This window comes from Furipterus horrens, unplaced genomic scaffold (genome assembly GCF_987537825.1).
Source record: "Furipterus horrens unplaced genomic scaffold, mFurHor1.1.pri manual_scaffold_4, whole genome shotgun sequence".
In the NCBI taxonomy this organism is placed as follows: Eukaryota; Metazoa; Chordata; class Mammalia; order Chiroptera; family Furipteridae; genus Furipterus; species Furipterus horrens.
This window is the reverse complement of record NW_028327174.1, coordinates 103,022,939-103,040,976: the sequence shown is the minus strand read 5'-3', so window position 1 is coordinate 103,040,976 and position 18,038 is coordinate 103,022,939. Positions and strand designations below refer to the sequence as shown.

At 43.9% G+C, this 18,038-nt stretch overlaps 1 protein-coding gene across 1 annotated transcript in view; it reads left to right on the top strand.

The window, feature by feature from the left end:
* Nucleotides 1–18,038, top strand: part of PLXNC1 (plexin C1) — a 151,299-nt gene that overhangs the window by 37,957 nt on the left and 95,304 nt on the right. Inside the window, exons 3-4 of the mRNA XM_090273873.1 lie at nucleotides 5,290–5,424; nucleotides 8,814–8,914. Of these exons, the coding sequence (XP_090129999.1) occupies nucleotides 5,290–5,424; nucleotides 8,814–8,914 (236 nt within the window). The remainder of the gene's footprint in view (nucleotides 1–5,289; nucleotides 5,425–8,813; nucleotides 8,915–18,038) is intronic.

Genomic DNA, 18,038 nt, shown 5'->3' with positions numbered 1-18,038 from the left:
CATTGGAGTAGCTGAGAATAGGGCATGTGAATTGGGACCACGGGATGGCTTCATCTGTAGCTCTGAGATCCTGTCAAATCTCCACTTTCCCACTGGATTTCTTTATTGCATGGATATGAGAATTATAAGGGCTTGCACATGGCATGAAAAGCCCCCTTTTAAAGTAATCCTGTATAATGGGCTTAATTCCATTAGGTATTAAAGGATATTGATGAATATTAGGGAGAGGCAAAGTATTGTCGATGGTTATTTTAATAGGAGTAACTGACTTAGTCTTGCCAATATCTGTACTGGAAAAGACCTAAAGTTGCATTGGAATGTCCTATAACAAAGGTTCAGTCAATTTTAAGATTAGTTTCCTCTTATGGAGTTTCCTTTAAAATCATTATTTTCCCAATTGGTTTAGTGTCTGAATCATTTAGTTCTAAACACATTTCACCTTTCTAGGAAAAGGATATGTGGGTGTCATTAGTTTTAAGAGAGTCTTACCCTCTCTCATGATTTTGGGCAGACATGACTAGTAAAAATATGTGTTGCCCTGAAACATTCCCTCACTGGGGACTTAAAAACAAACATTAGTTGGTTAGGTGTCCCTAACATTTGGACAGAAGCTTAGTCCAATGGAGAGGGCAACTTAAGTGGGTGAGTTAACAACAGATAAAGTAGCCTCTGCAAGGGCCTTAGTAGTTTCCCATTTTATGGTAATTTTATTTTCTCCTAAACTATTAGTAAGGAGAAGAGGAAGTGCCCTCTCCTAGTCCTCAGAGCAGCCCTGTGCTCATTACTGTTTCTTTTCTTTTTCTAAATCCCATTTCAGTTCCCTACAATCCTTCTTAACGTAACCTGGCTTTCTACCACAAAAACAGACTCCTCTGTAGCAGTTTCCCAACAAACCTTATTTATAATTCTGTTGCTTTGTTTCCAGAAACCAGTGGGTATATTAATTTGAATAGGTCAGAATAGCCAGGATTATATGCTCTAACAGTTAAGTTCCTTTGCAAACCCATCAGGGTCCTGGAGAGAGTTGGGGAAATCTTTAGTTAGACTCCTTAATTCTGCCCCAGCACAGGAAGAGTAGCTCATGCCTGGTTATCCTTGTCCCGAGACTGGCTTTTCTCTAAAGGAAGCTGCCTGAATTCCTAGTTTGTCTCATCTTTTTTCTAGTCTATCCTGGTCTGGTTTTCTATTCTGAGTGTTGCCTAGGTCAGTAGGGGGCTGTGGTGGAGGACAACTAGAAGAGAGAGGAGGGGGAGGAGGAAAGGAAGGCAGTCAGGACAACCAAGTCAATGGTACAGCAGGGCAGTTGGCGAAGAGGGAAAAGTTGGGTGTTGTCACGGAGCAGCTTTGGAAGCCGCCTTTAGTTAAGAAACAGTCTCTACAATTTTCTTCCCGGAAAGAAGAAAGCCTCTCTGTGCTGTTTCAGAGACTTCTACTTGCCAATTGAGGTAAAAGCCTCTCGTTCATTCAGCTTGGTTTTAGATCCAGCTTTTTTTCTGTTGGGCACGTGGAAATTAATTTAGGTGTCAAAGAGCTCCATTTTTGACTACCATAAGTTAATATCACTTCTAGTTAAATCTTCTCGTTTCTCTAAGTATTTGCAAGTGAAGGGTCCCTATGAATTGTACATTTGCAAGAGTATTAATGGGGGCTGCGGGTTGGGGGTTTGTCTGCCTTGGGGGCACGATTTCCCACGTTAATTTAGTTTTATTTTGAGACCTGCAGAGTTTGAACAAATCTCTAGGGATACTGTGTGGTGGGTTGAAGTGCGCTGCTTATGCGTTGAGCCCCACGGGGCTGTCGCCTCCCGAGTTGCTCTGACCATCTGACGTCTCTCCCAGGTGTGTAATACAGCTGTGAGTGCAAGGTAAACACGCTGTGTGTGAGTCCTGGGATGGGTCAGTTATTTCATTTCAGCTGTGTCGGAATTCCCTATGGGACCTTGCTCTTTCGGAGGGGCACTCTCTGACACCTCCACATTGATTGTGAGTCACCTAATCATACCCAAATTTCAGGCTGGAGGGAGTAAATGCCCCTGATCTTCAGAGCTACATGAGTTCAGATTCTCGTTTATCCAGCAAAAGGTTTTGTTCAGACTCGCAGTAAGTAGATCCAGTTGAAAAGCCCAAATGTAAAACCACCTACCCATTTTTTTTCCTGTCTATCCCTGAGTTATCTCAAACCTTAACTTTTAGTGCCACCTCAAGAATTTTTTTTCTTTTTTTTTTCTTTTTTTTTTCTTTTTTAAACAGCTCAAATAAAGACAGGGCCTCCTACCTTAAAAGAGGGAGCTCTGGAATTCCAAGAAAACTTACCTAGGTACACCCAATGCAAAGCGAGGAGCTGGCGGGGTACGATGAGCCCTTGCTGGTACCTAGCACTGGGTCTGGGTCTGCAAGGTGGTTCTGGGTGGGTTTCTTTGGAATCATGTGGACTGTGCCCAGTAAATGTCAACATAAGAAACGTCCAAGCCTGTAGAGAATTTTTATGAGTTTATCTGAGTCAAAATGATGACAATTGCCAGGAGGCAAAATCTCAACAAATTGAGAAAATGCTCTGGAGAGTGGCAGTTTTGCAGTTTATTTTATACATTAGAATCAAAGGAGGGGATGTAAGGAAGGTTACATGAAATCCATTCGTGGTAGATTAAGGGGGCGGAAAAAAGCAAAGCAGGGGTGGGGGCTCTCTGGGATTGGATAAAAAGGCAAAACAGAGTAACATATAGCCCTTTTACATTGGTGGGTGCAGCACATAGAGATGAGTTTTGGGGAACAAGATAACAATGGGGGATTCCTGTGGTCTCGTGCTCTGGTGCCTGCGGTAGTGCTCTGATGGGCCTGGAGAAGATTACTCTGACACTTCAAGTATGACATTTTAGGTGCAAAAAGACAATAGACAGGCTCACTCACAATAAAGAACGACCTTTGTCAAGGAAGCTACAGGCATGACTACCCACCATGACTCTCTTTCAATTAGGAATTTTTATGTTCCTATCTGGTTACTTTCAGTCTTTTGAGTTTGTAAGGCCTGCCATGCAGGCCTCCCTTGAGCTTGTCAGGTTTAGTTTGTGGCCCCTTTCTCATCCACAAATCAGAGATGGGAAGACGAGGACCCGGCAAGTCCACACTTGGGCCGTGCTTGCCCTGGGTCTCCCTTCACTCCATTCTCTGCAGCCAGCGTTGCCCGATAGAACTTCCCATGGAGATGGAAATGTTTTCTGTCGGCACTCGTAATGTGGTAGCCACCAGCCATCTGTGGTGCAACTTGAAATGTGGCCAGTGAGACAGAGGACCTGAATCTTTCATTTAATTAAAACTTGAATAGCTCTATGTGGCTAGTGGCTACCATATTGGATGGTGCAACTACAGAGTCATTTAAAAATGAACTGAGGCACAGATCTGTCCCACTTCCTTTGGGATCTGAGTGTTTCTGTTTCAGTTGTTCAGAGCTGCTACTGAACTTAGTGAGTATTTCACAGGCTCCTGGTGAGCTATTTGCATTGGGCTTGACCCAGAGCAAGTGATGGAAGGAAGTCACCATTGCAGGACAAAGCCACACTCAGGCCTAGGTTCTGGAAACAGGGACAGGTGCAGGGAGATGCTCCACGTGCCAGATTGATAAGGAGCTTTTGATTAAATAGCAGTATGTAATTGCCATCAGAATGTGTGGGTACAGGCATAATATGGATCAGTAGAGGCACAGATGTTGATTTTGTCTGAAAAGAACCCAGGTGCTGATTTTTTCTTTTCCAATCATGTGTCCAGTGTACCTGTTCTCCACAGTGGCAGAGATACACTATATCTGGATATGTTCAAACTGACAAAATATTGAACACCTTCAGTTTCAAAGGTGTTGTATTGAGCAAAGAGATAGGTACAAAGATGATTAAGACATGGTTCCAACCAAAAGGAGCTTGCAATCAAGTAATAGATTATTACCTATTGAATATTATGGGCTAAGCATCTTTCTTAATTTTCATTTGTCTTTACAACAGCTGGGTTTAAGGAAGTCATCATTAGACTTATTTTAAATATGAGGAGATTGAGACCCAGGGAGGCTAAGTAACTAGTTCAGAACAGCACAACCACTTAAAGGCTAGAGCCAGGGTGTAAACCTGAGCCTGAGCTACCATTGTATTTCTCTGGGATTATGGTGACAGTCTCCTGATGAGTCTTCTACCCATGCTTCAAACCCTGCCCTCTCGCCATGCCACTCCTCTGCCCAAAGCCCTGCAAACACGCATTCTTCCTTACCTAGAGTAAGAGGCAAACGTTTTGCACAGGCCTGCAAGAACCGGTATTATTCACCCTGTTACCTCACTGCCCACTCTCCTCTACCTCATTTGCTCTGCTCATATCACACTGGCGTCCTCTCATTCTAGGGCCTTTGTATCAGTGGGTCCCTCCACTAAGAGCACATTTTGTCCAGATATCTAAATGATGTCATCATCCACTGCAAGTCTTTGACTAAGTGTCACCTTCTCAGTGAGACCTCCCCCATCTTCTTACCCCACTTTATTCTGACTTTTATGATCTTCTGTATATCTTACGTCACTTACTTTTTGTTACCTGTCTGTTGTCATTTCCCTGCATGCATGCATGAGTATAAGTTCTGTGAGGGCAGGATTCCCTCCCCCGCGGACTGTGTTCACTGCATTTCCCAAGCACCAAGAAGGTACCTGATACAGAGTGGACATTCAGTAGGTGTTTATTGACTGAAGATGAGTGAAGCTCAGGTTTGTCCAATTTCAAAGCCAGACTCTGTTATATTTTTTTATATCAATATATATATTCATTGTTTAGGCCTGATAAGTTGTCCTGATTACTTTAGAATGCATGACTATGTAGAATGATATGGGAGAATCAGAATAACCCAGAAAAATATATGTTGAGCTGACTTGCTTTAGTGTTAAGATCAGTCTTGACATAGTTCTAATGAAGCTCTCACTTGTAGCTTCTCATAAGGCTAATCAGATGTGGTCAAGGATTGTTAATGAGCTTCCACATGAGAGGATATTGCCCAACATTGAAGAGTGGCTTTTGTGTATGTGTGTGTGTATGCGTGTGCGCATGTGACTTTGTCCCCAACAAAAGCAGAAATACCGTGCTCCTTATTTTCAGCCTTGTTGAAGACAGACATGTGAGGGTGATTAGAGGGTGATTAAGGAACCTGGTACCTTAGCCAATATATTTAGTAAGAAAGGGTGTGGTTTTAGAATTAAGCTACAAGTTTTGCCACCCTGCTATTCAAAATATTTAATAGAAATCATATGTCTCTTTTGGAAAAAAATAGGTTATTCTTGATGAGAATTTGACCTCAAATTGTCCAGAGGTTATCTATGAAATTAAAGAAGAAACACCTGTTTTTTACAAACTTGTTCCTCATCCTAAGAAGAATATCTACATCTATTTAACAGCTGGAAAAGAGGTAGGTAAAAATACTAGTTATTGCTTTTGACTTATGAATAAAAATTGTTTAATTGATTTCATTATCTAGAAGTGAAGCTTTTACTTTGAACTACCAAGTTTAAACATTGCTACAGGCTTGGAGAAGACCTGCAATGGTTCAAAAGCACAGAATTAAAAACATTACTGTCAGTAACTAAGCAAGAAATATCACCTATTTAGACAATTTTATTATTGGCTATATTTCTAATGCCAAGTTTTACAGAGGAGGGTGTGCTTGCAAGTGGGTGCATAATCAGCAAGGTGACTGAATTTACACATTTGTTGTGTGGGCACAACAGTAAGATGCATTTATGAATATACCCAATGGGACTGGCATTGGAATTTGGGGTTAATATCAGGTCACAGTCTCATATGTATTCATTAACCAGGAAATATATGGCACTTGCGCTGCCTCTCTTAATTTACTCGGCTGTTTTAGTTTTTCTTCTTGTTTCTGCTTACTAAATTACAAAGAACACCTTTTTACATTTTCTCCATTTTTTTTTTTTTTTTTTTTTTTACAAAGTGCTTCACTAAGGGAAGGGGAAAATAAACTAATTTTTATTGAGTCCCTACTGACTAAGTACAAGTTACTATTCTACATATAATCTCTGTAGATGAGGAGCAGAGAATTGTGTACACGCACGTATAATAAACAATGTTAATGAAAAGTATTAATTTAATGATATAAAATTGCCTTTGTTTTATATATGAAGAATCTAAGACTTGGAAAGGTTAAATAACTTGTTCAAGAATATATATAGGTTAGGCTTTGTCAGGATTAGGACTTATATTATGCCCTGATCTTTTAAAGCCCATGATAAATGAGATCAATCCTAAATTTGTGAAAACTAAACAGACCCTTCTGGCACAGTGGTTTTGATCCATGATTCTTTGAGCATACAAAGCACAAGGAAAATCATTGAGACGCGTATAATTATATAAGGGATGCAACAGATGCTCTTGGCTCCCCCCAGTTTTTCATTCTTTTCTTTTCAATCATTGTAAGCACAATAGCAGTGACACTAATCTCCATGTGCTGTTAGAACCACAGAGTAACGATGCAAGCACTTTGTAGTTTCTGCAATTCCTAAAAAGTCTACATTACTTCTTGCATGTTAAAAAAGTCAGTGGTGTCAAAATGACCACATCAAGATGGCTACTGATCTCATGTACCTTTGTAAACCTGTTCTTCACCAGATAGAGTCTCTTTGACCAGCTTGCTTCCCCATTCAAAAATTGTTTTATTCTGTTTCTCCCCCAGAGTTCCCACACTGAAAGATTTTTGTCTACTCAACACACTGTACACATTAAGTAACAACTCGCATTCCTGGGCTTTATTCATCAAGAGTGTCTCAATGGTAGCAGTCAGAGGGCTGACTGTGCTGCCACACAGAGCTGAGAAAATTCCAGTCCAACACCTTGACTCTTGAAGTCTGGCTGAATGGGTACACGGTTTTTCATTCAGCTTTTTAAAACATTGCAAATAGCTCACAGATCCTCATTACTACCTTCCTTGGAACTCAAGGCTATAGGATGGCAACCACTGTGAGAGCCTCCAGTGGCTGACAGGTCCTCAGCTTTCTGAAGGTAAATTATTCTTGTCTCTGGTCATTCAGAGCCTGAAGTCCTGAGGCAAGTTTTCAGTTGGGCATCAAAGCTAGTTAGTCTTATACTGTTCATTTAGGTTTATTGCTAGAGATCTTATCAGTAAGACTCTGGTTGGGCCAAGATAACCTGAAGGGAGATAAAACCTAAGGAAAGTCCCTTCTTAGATTCTTGGGCAGATAGTAATAGCCAACTAATATGTCCTGGTTCATCCATAGAATGGTATAATATGTAGCCATTAAAAATAACCATATGAAGATATATTCATTGCTGTGAAATAGTCACTGTAATGTGTTCAGTTGGAAAAGCAGGTCCAATGTAGTATTTATAGTGTCCTCTCTTTTACATGGAGTTATATGTTTGTGTGTTTAAGTATATTGTATGGCAATTCTTATAGAATGTTCTAAAGATTCATATTCCACTAAATGCTCTGAGCAGAAGTTGTCCTAGGAGCAGACATTGCTGACTCTACCCTTTGGAGTATCATGATGCTGGGCATATTCAAAGGCTCTCAGAAGCCTTGTGCTAAGGAAATCTATTTTGCTTTTTCAGCGTAAGGGTTCACATGTTTGCCGGACCGTGGAAACTTTTCTCACATAATAGCAATAGCCAACATTTATTGAGCGTTTAGTATGTGCCAGACAATGTTTATAATAACCCCATGAAGTCTGCAACACAATCACCATTTCACAGATGAAAAAACAAGGTTAGAAGATTATGTGACATTTATGAAAATCCACCATAATTAAAGTGTTTTGTGAGCTACAAGGAAACGTCCACATTCTGGTTCATTCTGGCTCGGGCTGGTGATCTGCTCAGCATGTCCATCAGCAGCAGTACTGCAAACTGTGGGGTGGACAGTCATGGCTATCCTCCATGAAGTCAACTTAGAATTGAAAGATATTCCTCAGGACAGCTGTTTTCCTCACAAACCCCTTCTAGAACTCTGTTTCTCTAGCCTTTTAAAGAAGCTACTTATACTTTATAGCATCTACAGTTTCCTGGTTTAACGAGTTCCAGTTTCTTTACTGCCTGCTGTGGGATTCTGCCTGCAGAAAATGGGGCGTGTGACATTGATGTCCCCGCCTCCCACCGCCCTGCTTCAAGGCTCTGTCAGCAGCCCGAGTCTGTCCAACACCTGACAAGGGAAAGAGGCAAATCTAGGGGCAGGCAATGATTCGAACCCCCCTCTCCCCTGCCCCAGCCCGTTTCTTTTATTTCCAACTGGGCGTGAACCACTGAGGCAGGAACTGAGGTGATGGAGCTACCCGTGAGAGGCGTGGGGGAGGACTCTCCTCACTTCCACGTCCACTGACAACCTCCTCCTACTCCTGGGTCAGAGCTTTTTGCCATTTCCAGATGCTCATTTCCAAAGTACTGTTGACGATCTCTGTATGAAACCAGCTGACCTGATTCCATGATCCCTTCTGAAATCATTCCTAACAGATCAGAAACCTGACTGCGTATCAGACTCCCCTGAGAGAGCGCTAAAAATACAGATCCTTGGCCCTGCCCTAGACCTGCTCAGCTAGAGTCCCGGCGGCAGGGGGTCTGGGAATCTGCACTTTCACAAGTTTCCGAGGTGATTCTGATAAACTGCTTCCTACCTTGGGACTTGAGACCCCTGCCCTGTGTCGTCATGGAGACATTCAGAGTTTGAGCCAATAAGTGTCTCTCTATGGCCCTTCATCAGATACGGTGTGGTGGTTTTTCTGGTGTTGCTTATAATTCCATCTGAACTGCTGTCATCTTTATTTTTAGGTGAGGAGAATTCGAGTTGCAAACTGTAATAAACATAAATCCTGTTTGGAGTGCTTAACAGCGGCAGACCCTCACTGCGGTTGGTGCCATTCGCTACAAAGGTATCTCCCGAGTTCTTCCTCACTAGCTCACGTTTTCAGAAAAGTATCATGTGGCAGAACACTTGTTGCCCCACGTTCGCAATTCATTCCGATGACCTGGGGGAACTCGTCTCTTCGCTGACTAAAATATCATTGTGTAATGCGAATTTAATTCTCAGAGATGTTCCCAGCTGTGTCAGTGCTTTAAATCGTTTGACCCAGACCACTCAGGGTTGGCCCACTCTGGGGCTGGGAGGGACAGGCATGTGACATAAAGGAGGACAGTCTGGAGCTGTCAGTCTGCTTTTACTCTCTACAGAGTTCTCTCTGATTTGAGAGAGAGGTGAAAGGTTCTCCCTCAGGGGAGGTAAAAAAATAAGGATGTTTGAAATGTTTCAAGTGAATCCTCATAATGTCACATATTCAGTTGGTGCCATGGAAGCCTTATTATGGATGATGTTGACTCTGAATGCACCATACAGCTGTGGGCCTGATGTACAACCTCAGGCTCTGGGCAGAATCTGCCCAGTTTGGTCTTGAATTATGATGCTCACGACCCGTCGAGGCTCAGGGGCAACTTGGAGCGGCTTCCTCACCATGGCAGCTCCTAGCATCACTGGGATCGGCCTGGTTGGATTTGTGTTGCCATGGTAACCCAGTACTCAGGCTCTCACTATAGAAGCAAGGAGGAGAGAGCCTGAGCTGCAGCTCAGGCAGGGGAAGAAGAAAGAAAAAAAAACCCACAACAGTGTCTGTCAGTTTGGTGCTTTCAATTTTTAAAGGTAAAAAAGGATAAGAAAGAGTAGAACAGGTGCAGAGAAGCTGCAGGCTGAACAAGGGGCAGTTTGGAGGAAGAAGAGAGGACTAGGAAGAGAATTGGGGAGCCTCTGGAGGAGGCAGCCAAGAACAATGAAGGGAGGGGGGAAATACAGTGTAAGCAAGAGGTTCAGGAAACAAACTAAAAATATGGGGATGGAATTAATTAAGAGTTCACGGAGGAAGTCAAAAGCTGAGATGCAGCGAGACGCATAATTGCCTGTGCCTTTCACTGCGCTTCCTCACTGAGCTGCTTCCCTCAGAATCGCTGGCAGACAAAAGAAGCAGGGCCAGGAAAATTCTCATGAATAATTGTAACTGGGTGGGAAGGTTTCCTTGTCGTTTGCCTATGAGTAGAGTTTTAGGAATTAACTGATCATGAACAGCATTTCATCGTCGCACACCCACTAAGCGGTTTTGCTGTAATCATTCTGATCCGTCCCACTCGTGTAGGTTCCCTGTCTGTATTTGTGGAGCCAAATGCAGGAGTTCATCCAGTGACAGTGGTGGTGATGCCGATTAAATAGCCACCTATAGCTGCTGGCCACACTGTCGGCAAATGCAGGACATGGGAGACGTCCAGGCTGGTGGCATGAATTTGGGAGTGTATAGTGTTTAGTTGGGATGTAAGGAAGCCTTCAGATCAGATGGGGCAGGGAGCATATGTTGAAGGGAGAAGTAGTTGGAGAACCGAGCATTGAGGTGGGACAGTTCTTAGGGGTCAGGAAGATGAAGAGGAAACAGGAAAGGAAAGGGAAAAAACTGAAGAAGGTGGTCTCTGTCTCTCCCTTTATTAAAATGTGAGTTGCATAGGGACCTTATCTTGTTCATTATTGCATCTCCCAGAATCTAGAACAGTACCTGGCACATAGTAGGTATATGTTAAATGAATGGAGTAGATTGAGTGATTGGGAAACTCTACCAATGGCAAGAAACTTGTGTGTCAAATTATAAAACACTCTGGATTTGTGGACTGGTGGCCCTTTCCAGTCATGTCAGATTACTTGGTTTCAAACTGGCTTGGTTCTGGCCTAAGATTAAATAAAACGAAGCTTCAGATCCATGACTCACATTAAGCTCCCAGTACCATTCAAAATTAGGAATTCTAAAGGGGGATGTTTTCTTACAACTGTAGAGCATCTCACTGTGTTTATTTTAAATGCCACAGATTTATTTAGAAAAATAAGTTATTTTCTCTGTGAGAACATTGAACTTTCTTGCATATGTGTCTAGAAAGTGGATTTGTTTGGGGGTGGAGCAAGAAAATGATCTTCACTTCCTTTTGATGGGGTGTTAAGAATAGGCATCCAGTATAAGCAGATAAAAAGCAACTAGATAAACAATGAGCTCTAAAAAGTCTAGTTTAGTATTTTATTGTTGGAACTTCAAATCCAACCTGTGATGAATTTGTCTGTGTGGGTGGAAAGTAAATTTTGCAGACTGAATATCTTGGGTTTGGAAGCAGTTTCTCAGCTTCTCCCATATTGCAAAGCATAGCACATGTGTTCAGTTATGGATCTCCACAAAACTGGCAATCCTGAACCAATGAGCGGGTGAGGTTCCAAAAGTTCATTTGCAAGTTTGGCACTCAGAATGCATTTTCCCATAGAAACAATGCCATAAATTAAGGACTGATTCCCACATCAGCCCACAAAATTCAACTTATTTAATTTCAACAAGTATTTATTGAATATCTACCAAGAACCCAATGTGGGAAGTCAGATAACTAGGTGATACTGGAAGAGGTCAGTTGCCATTCTTGGACTTAAGGAATTCACATATTAGCTAGGAGAAAGACATGTCATTGGCCAATGTACATTCATTCAGTTGTGCATCCAATCAACAGGTATTTTTTCAGCACCTACAATGTGCTCAGTCCTGTGCTGGGTGCTTGGGATACAGTTCTTTCTTACCTACATGGAGCTTGCAACTTAGTGAGGGATGTAGGCACATGTATTAGTCAGGTTTCTGCTGCAATAATACTGAGTAACAAACAAACTCTTGGTCATTTATAAGAACAAATATTTGTTTTTGTTTTTTTGCTCATGGTTTAGCTTCAGCAGGAGTGGAGGGTTGGGGGGCTCAAGCTGCAGGTCAAGACTTTGATTCAATTAATGAACAAAATAAACCGATGAACAAAATAGAAACAGGCATGGGTACATGGAACAGTCTGACAGCTATCAGAGGGGAGGGGGTTAGGGAGACTGGATGAAGGATGGTGAAGGGATTAAGAAAATACATACATAACACATAGACACAGACAACAGTGTGGTGATGGTCAGAGGGAAGGGGAGCAGGGAGTAAGTGGAGGTGGGCAAAGGAAGGGAAAACGGGGACAGAAAGAGACTTCACTTGGGGCGATGGGTGCACGATGCAGTGTGCAGATGATGTTTTATTGAGTTTGTACACTTGAAACCTGCATGGTTTTTGGACCGATGTCACCCCAATACATTCAATTAAAAAGAAAAAGATTTGATGGAGTTCTGCTTCACATATTTCCCATTCTACACATGCTCTTCTCATGGCAGAGAGCAGAAGCCCAAGAGTCCAAGCTAAACTCTGAAGCACATTCAAAGCCTCTTCTCATGTCATATTTGCAAGCAAGCCATGCAGCCAAGCCCAACCTCAGCGGGGCAGGGAGACATACCCTGCCTACTCTAGTGGGAGACAACACAAAGGGACATGGCAAAGACTGTCGGTGTGTAACGCTAGTACAGGAGAGACTGAAGATTTGGGAACAATAATCCAGTCTACCTTAATAAGTTAAGGAGCTATCAGTCTACCAATAAGTAAAAAGAGTATTATAGGGGTTAGCACAGAGAAAGTGGAGGGTTTCATGGGGGCACATGGAAACCATCTAACCAAAACTTAAAAGGTCAGGGAAGGCTTCCTGGAGGGATGTCTAAGCTGGACCTAAAGTGTGAGTAGGTATCAGCCAAGTGAAGAGGAGGGAGGGGAAGCTGGCTCCGGGAACAGGCTGTGCCAAAGCCAGGAGCTGTAGGACAGCCGGGCCTGGTGCTTGGTAGGGGTGGAGTGTGCAGTCTCACAGGGAAGTGCTGGGAAATGAGGGTTGGCTGATAGGCAGAGGCAGAGGAGGCTGGGTCTTAAAAGCCGTGGTCAGGAATTTGGATTTCATTGGAAGGACTTTGGGGAGCTATTGCTGGACTTAGACCAGAGGGGACACTGATGGAAGCTGCAGATCACTTAAAAGGGGGTGGTAAACCAGCAAGAGTCTAGGGACTGAATTAGGAAGATGATAGTGGTGATAGGAAGAAGTGGGCGGATTTAAGAGCTGTGTGGAAGGTAGACTTGACAGGAGTTAGTGATTAATTGGATTCCCCCTTGAGTCTGACACACTAAAAATAGGGCCTGAAAATGAAAAATAAAATATCAAGGTGGCACTTTTTCTAGAAGATATATTTGTCCCCTTAGATGTAAGTCCTCACAAAGAAAATAAAGAAATGATACCCAAACATTGGACTCCCACTGTGTCCCAGGCCCTGGACTAGGCACTAGGCTGGAGCCCAACGATGGGCACCTAAGTCAGATGGGAGGGTCTTCCAACAGATGTCAGAGCTGAGAGTCAGAGGGTGCAGAGGTTATCGCTTTTTCCCCAGCAGGGCTGGGCTTGGGTGTTGAGATTATAGGTGAGTGTGGGTGTTCGCCATGGGTTCCCAGGACACCGTGACATCAGCGGGCAGGATGCAGAGTAGCAGCCTGTTTGGGCTACACAGCAATGCAGGGGTGACTGTCCCACTGGCAGCGGGAGAGGTGCAGCCGAGGAGGAAGGATGCAGATCCTGGAATCAGTTCGCGTGGGATTGATTCCAGGCTTCTGTGTGGCCTTCAAGTTTCTTATCTTCTCTGTGACTCTCCTTTGCTCTAAAGCAGGGTTGTGACCTTACAGGGTTCCTGAGAGAATCAAATCAAATAAGGTGCATAAAGTTATAGGCACAGTGCCTGTTCATAGTAAGCACTCAAGTAATGTTAGTCATTGTGGGGGTGTGTAACAGAACCCCTGGGCGGCTCCGATTGAAACAGAACCCACGGGCTGTTTAGTTAGGGGCCCGATTGCCCGCTGCCAGAATTATAGCTCTCAATACCAGAGTTTGGTGAAAGGAAAAAGAATTGTTTATTTGCACATAGTTCTGCCTCCCCCTCCCAGACCTGGCCAGTCTTAGGAAAGTCAGAAACACCGTTTCCCTACTTTCTAGGCACAGTTCAGCTTTATCAGTAGCTGCCAATCACTCAGTTCTGAGTGGGGAGGTCCTTTCTGTGCTGTGGTACAGAACTGCCTTGATTCTCAGCCTCCTTGTAAACTGCCTTCTTCCTGAAAACCACATGGACCTCCTCTCCTTCTCAAAACCACCTGGTGAGAGCCTCTTAAAGCAGGAGGAAGACTCCCTCCTCCAAGCCACATGGAGGGAGCACGCCCGCTAAAATGTCCGCAGCTGCTTATCTATCCCTGACTGCGTCCTCTGACGCAGTGGGTGTTGCAAACAGTTCTGACGATTCACAGAACCCTTCACAGGCTCTGTAGGCTCCTTCCATACCATCCCACAGTCCAAGACCCCTCCCATCTTCCTGAGCCTTGGAAGATTCAAAGCAGATCTTTGTGCAACAAAGTTTCCAGCCACTAGCCCCAGGCATGCACAGGCATCCTGAAAGCTGCTTCCTTTTCCCTATCTCCCAGGCCCAAACTCTGGGTTTTGTTTTTGGACTCCCGTTTCTGTAACAGGTGGAACCCCAGATGAGGGAGCCATGGCTAACAACCAAGGGTGTGAAAGGCTTTGGAGAGGAGATGGCATTAAATTAGAACTTACGGCTTGAGAAGACTTTCCCCAAGGGATGGAAGGCATGGGAGGCACTTCAGGCAGAAGAACCAGCTGGAGAAGAGATCTTTGAGGGCGTGGCAGATTGAGTTCTATCACTCCTGTGCTGGCTCCAGAAGGCTGGGTGGGACCACGATGTGAAGGGCTCTGAGTCTGGACTTCATTAGTTGCTGCTGGGAACTTACTGTATTAAAGGGTTTTTAGCAGAAGGCTGACACAATCATTTTGTGTTTTAAAAAGATGATTCTGATGAGGGTGGAGAAGATGAATGGCCTACGTTAACCTGAGCATTAGTGGTACCACACTGCCCATCCCTACCACTTCCAGGATCACTGTCTGTCGGTACATTTTGTAAAGAGTGAGTTTATCTCACATATCTTCCTGAGTGTTCTACATGGCAGCTATTTCTCCAGATTTCATGCACCTCCCCGCCTCCTCCGACAGCACTGCAGAGCTCTTCTTGCTTTGGTCCTAGTCATGTAATGGAACCAGAGCTGGATCCTCTTTAGAAAATGGGCCACGCTCATCTTTATTGTCCCACCCTGTAATGCCCCACCCTGCACAGAGTCCCCAGACATGCTAATTATGAGGAGTCTGTAGGCTCTCCTTGATTATTTTTATAAATCTAACATTTGCCGATATTCTTCATGTTTCTTTCATGGTGACAGTTGGTAGACCTTCAGGCAGCACCCTGGAAGCAGTTTTTAGGTCTTCAGCTGCTGGTAGTTTGTTCTACATGGGAGACTGTGAACAAGATCATTTCTCAACTGGCCTAACAACAGGACTCTGTGGCCAGTCTCCCTCAGACTTTCTGAAAGGCTTGGGGATAACAGAAGGGATTTTGAACACAAAAGAGAAAACTGAAATTTGAATGCTAAACATATTTGTACCTCAGAATAACAACTCAAGAAGAGTTAAGTGATTTGCTTATGGATATATCTAGTTCCTTGCGTTGCTCTCCTGTCTTGAGGTCTCCCTTTCTTCTCTCCTCCAAGAGGCATTCCTTCCTTAGGCCTCCCCAGGGCTAATCATTAACCCAAAGGGCAATAGGCTATTGTTGCCCTAAAACTTGACCAAGACAACCTGTGGGACTTGATAACCTATGGCCACACTCTCCTGAAGCCTGAGTTACTGTGGTCCAGTCTGCCATCATGAGAGGCGGACAGTGTGCAACAGAGAAGGCCCCTGAGGGCTATCTAGTAGAGAGGTCCATCAAGTGTGCCCACTTGTTCTTCAGAATGCAGTTGAGTGCCCCTCCCTCAGGAAGCCTGCTTTGAGCCAGGCCGGGCCAGGAGACAGGGTCTGCATGCATGGAGAAGAATATGCCATATTCCGTACATTCCAGCCTATGGTCCATTTAGACCTTCTGGTACCTGACGAAGTATTATTATAATACCCACTTTAGAGATGAGAAAACAGTCTTAGTTGTATATTTGTTTCCTACTGCTATCTTAACAAATTATCTCAACCTTGGTGGCTTAAAACAACATGTATTTATTTGTTTTATGGTTTTTGAGGTCAGAAGCCTGCAAGGGTTTCACTTGGCTAAATCAAGGTATTGGAAGGGCGGTGTTTCTTCTGGAGGCTGTAGGGAGAATCGTTTTTCTTGTTTTCTCTAGCTCTGGAGGCAGCATCTTCAGATCTCCTTCTCCTTTTGTAGGGACCCTTGTGAGTACTTTGGGCCCACGTAGATAACCCAAGATAATGTCCCCATTTTGAGACCCTTATTCACCTCAGCAAGGTCCTTTTTGCTGCGTATAGTAACATATTCACAGGTCGCAGAGATTAAGACATGCATATCTTTGGGGGCCATTATTCTGCCTGCCAAGGGTTGAACAAGTAGTGGAGCCAGTTTTCAAATTTAGGTTTAGCTCTAGTTGCCAAGCTAGTACCATTACCTACCTCTATAGCAAAAGGGAAGAAACAAGAAAGAGACATTATCCCTCATGTTGGTGGGAGGTAAGGGGAGAGCCTGGTACAAATGCACCCTTCATGGATAACTAATTATGCTTAAGAAAGATAATGGGATTCAGGGCCTACCTGAGTTATCTTCCACCTTGAAAGTTAAGCATTCATGCATTTATTTATTGAGCACCTAGTATGTGCCAGACACTGTTCTTAGCACTAGAATTCTCAGGCAGTGAAAAACATAGTCCCAAATCTTTGTCCTCATGGAGTCCTTCTGGTGAGGTGTATCAGTTTCCCACGGCTACCATAAGAGATGACCACAAACTCAATGGCTTAAAACAACACAGATTTAGTCTCTCAGATTTCTGGAGGCTGGAAATCCAAAACTAAGGTGTCAGCAGGGCCATGTTCCTTCAGGTTCTAGGGGAGAATTCTTCCTCTCCTCTTCCAGCTCCTGGTGGCTCCTGGTATTCTTGGCTTGTGGCAGCATAACTATATCTCTGCCTGTCTTTACATGGCCTTTTCTTTTGGTGTGTCCAAATTTTCCTTTTCTTTTTTTTTTTTATCAAGGTACCAATCATTGGACACCTTAAATTCAGTATGATCTCATCTTGAGATTTTTAACTTATTGTATGTGCAAAGATCCTGTTTCCAGATAAGGTCACTTTCTAGGGTTCTAGGTGGACATTAATTTGGGGGGAACATTATTCAACCTACTACATGAAGGAAGGTAGACAATACAAACATTCAGAAGGAAATAGAGAGCATGTCAGATAGTGATCAATGCCACGAAAAAAAAAGCAGAGGAAGGGGAAGGGAGTGCTGGCTGGAGGCAGAGGAGGTCGCAGCTTTCAACCAGCAAAGTCCTGGAAGGCCCCACAGAGAAGGGGACACCTGAGCCAAGACCTAAAGGAACATATTCAGCTTTGGGGATGTCTCCCCTCGACAGGACGTGGCTACATCTAGCTGAGTGGCCAGGAAGACAATTTGAGACAGATGATCATTCTGACTCTGCATTCATTCCTCCTTTACTTCCAATCTGTGTTTGAAGTCTGCACAGTGACATTCCTTTATGGTCCAGTGGGGCTCTAATGACAGCAGTAGTGATAATAATGGGATTTGGGGGCAGCCCCTCCTTATTGTGTGAGGGCCCCATTGTGCCGACTAATTGCCTAGAAGCAAGTAGGACAACTGTCTGTGGGGTGGATGCAGTGGGGAGCAAAGAGGAATAGTTATTTGGGCCTCCGGGCATCACTGAATTACCCTGGCAGAGAACTAATGTGCATATGGGTTCCCAAGAATACTTGGAAGGGATTTGGATTCTTTGAACCCTGGAGAGGGGTCTTGGGTGAACCTGAATCCACTGGGTTCTTCGCCATATCAGCTGTTAGAGGAGCTATGAATAAACCCTACTTATTTAATACAAAAAGGTGAAGAGAGGGAAAAAGAATCCATGAAGGGCCACAGGCGCACCCTTTGTGTCCTGACAGTTGACAGTGGCAGGGACAGGCAGAGGGCTCACGGTCCACAGAAGCCAGTTTTGTTTGGGAAGGCAGGCACCTGCGGTCCTCAGACCTCAGCATCCAAACT